Source organism: Microtus ochrogaster, chromosome 5, assembly GCF_000317375.1.
Source record: "Microtus ochrogaster isolate Prairie Vole_2 chromosome 5, MicOch1.0, whole genome shotgun sequence".
NCBI classification, from domain to species: Eukaryota; Metazoa; Chordata; class Mammalia; order Rodentia; family Cricetidae; genus Microtus; species Microtus ochrogaster.
The window spans coordinates 32,552,283-32,553,714 of NC_022012.1; the positions used below are offsets into that span (position 1 = coordinate 32,552,283).

The 1,432-nt window shown below is 35.7% G+C and overlaps 1 protein-coding gene across 1 annotated transcript; it reads left to right on the plus strand.

Moving 5' to 3' along the window:
- Positions 1 to 259: 259 nt before the first annotated feature.
- LOC101983488 (olfactory receptor 8B3-like) lies at positions 260 to 1,189 on the plus strand. The gene has a single exon (XM_005347091.1). The coding sequence runs from the start codon at positions 260 to 262 to the stop codon at positions 1,187 to 1,189; it is 930 nt and encodes a 309-aa protein (XP_005347148.1).
- Positions 1,190 to 1,432: the final 243 nt, after the last annotated feature.

The following is a 1,432-nucleotide window of genomic DNA, read 5'->3' on the forward strand; positions in this document are numbered from 1 at the left end:
TAAGTCTATCAAATTACATCCACAAACAGGTCTATGATATTCTTCACATGTGATTAGTCCAGACACTCCAATATGGAGAAGACATTTTAACTCCTTATCATCAGAAAACTAGAAACACAGTCACTGATTTCATGTGGGTTACTTCTACACATTCTCAGCATGTTCTTCATTTTTGTAGCTGAATATAATTATTGGATGCTCTGTGTGTTTTTCTAATTTTACCATATGTTTTCCCAATTCCTCAGATTCTCTTAAAAAAATGGCTCTGACAAATGGCTCTATGGTAACTGAATTTGTTATCTTGGGGTTAACAGTCAAACCTGAGTTACAAATACCCCTTTTCATACTCTTCCTAGTAACATATATTATAACTTCATTGGCGAATTTAGCTTTGATCATTCTAATTGTGCTGAATTCTCACCTCCACACCCCCATGTACTTTTTCCTCTTTAACTTGTCCTTCATTGACCTCTGTTACTCTTCTGTTATTACACCCAAAATGCTGATGAGCTTCTTATTAGAGAAGAACATTATCTCCTATATGGGATGTATGACTCAGCTCTACTTCTTTTGTTTCTTCGCCATTTCTGAATGTTATCTTCTAACATCAATGGCCTATGATCGCTATGTGGCTATCTGCAATCCACTCTTGTATAATGTTGCCATGTCTCCTAAGGTGTGCTCTTATCTTTTGCTTGGGTCATATTTGACGGCATTTTCTGATGCCATGATCCATACAGGATGTGTTCTGAGATTATCCTTCTGCAACAGAAACACCATCAACCACTATTTCTGTGATCTCCGTCCTCTGTTTCAGCTCTCCTGTACCAGCACGTTTGTTAATGAGATGGAGGTTTTCATTGTAGGGACAAAAGATGTATTTGTCTCTACTGCCATCATCTTTACCTCGTATGGTTTTGTCCTCTCCAGCATCTTCCAACTAAATTCCACTGAAAGCAGGTTTAAAGCTTTCAGCACTTGCAGTTCACACATAATTGCTGTCTTATTGTTCTTTGGATCTTTAGCCTTGATTTATCTTAAACCTTCCAGAACAGGATCTCTGGAAGAGGGAAAAATCTTTTCCATTCTTTATACCACTGTGGTTCCCATGATGAACCCTTTAATCTACAGCTTGAGAAACAAAGATGTTAAAGTTGCACTCAGTAAAACTCTGAGCAGAATTTTTTGAGCAGGCATTAACCCTCCTTCTGCTTGTTGTTTGACCATAGAGGGCACAAACCTAGTAATATAGATTTCTACATTTTGTTTTATTTTTCCTTACCACATACACTGTTTTTCCTCCAATAATCTTACTTGCCTAATCTCATTATTATACATATATTTCATTGATCATGGCATTAATAGTTTGTTCATATATATATATATTCCCTAAAATTTATATATATGTACATATATATATATATATATATTC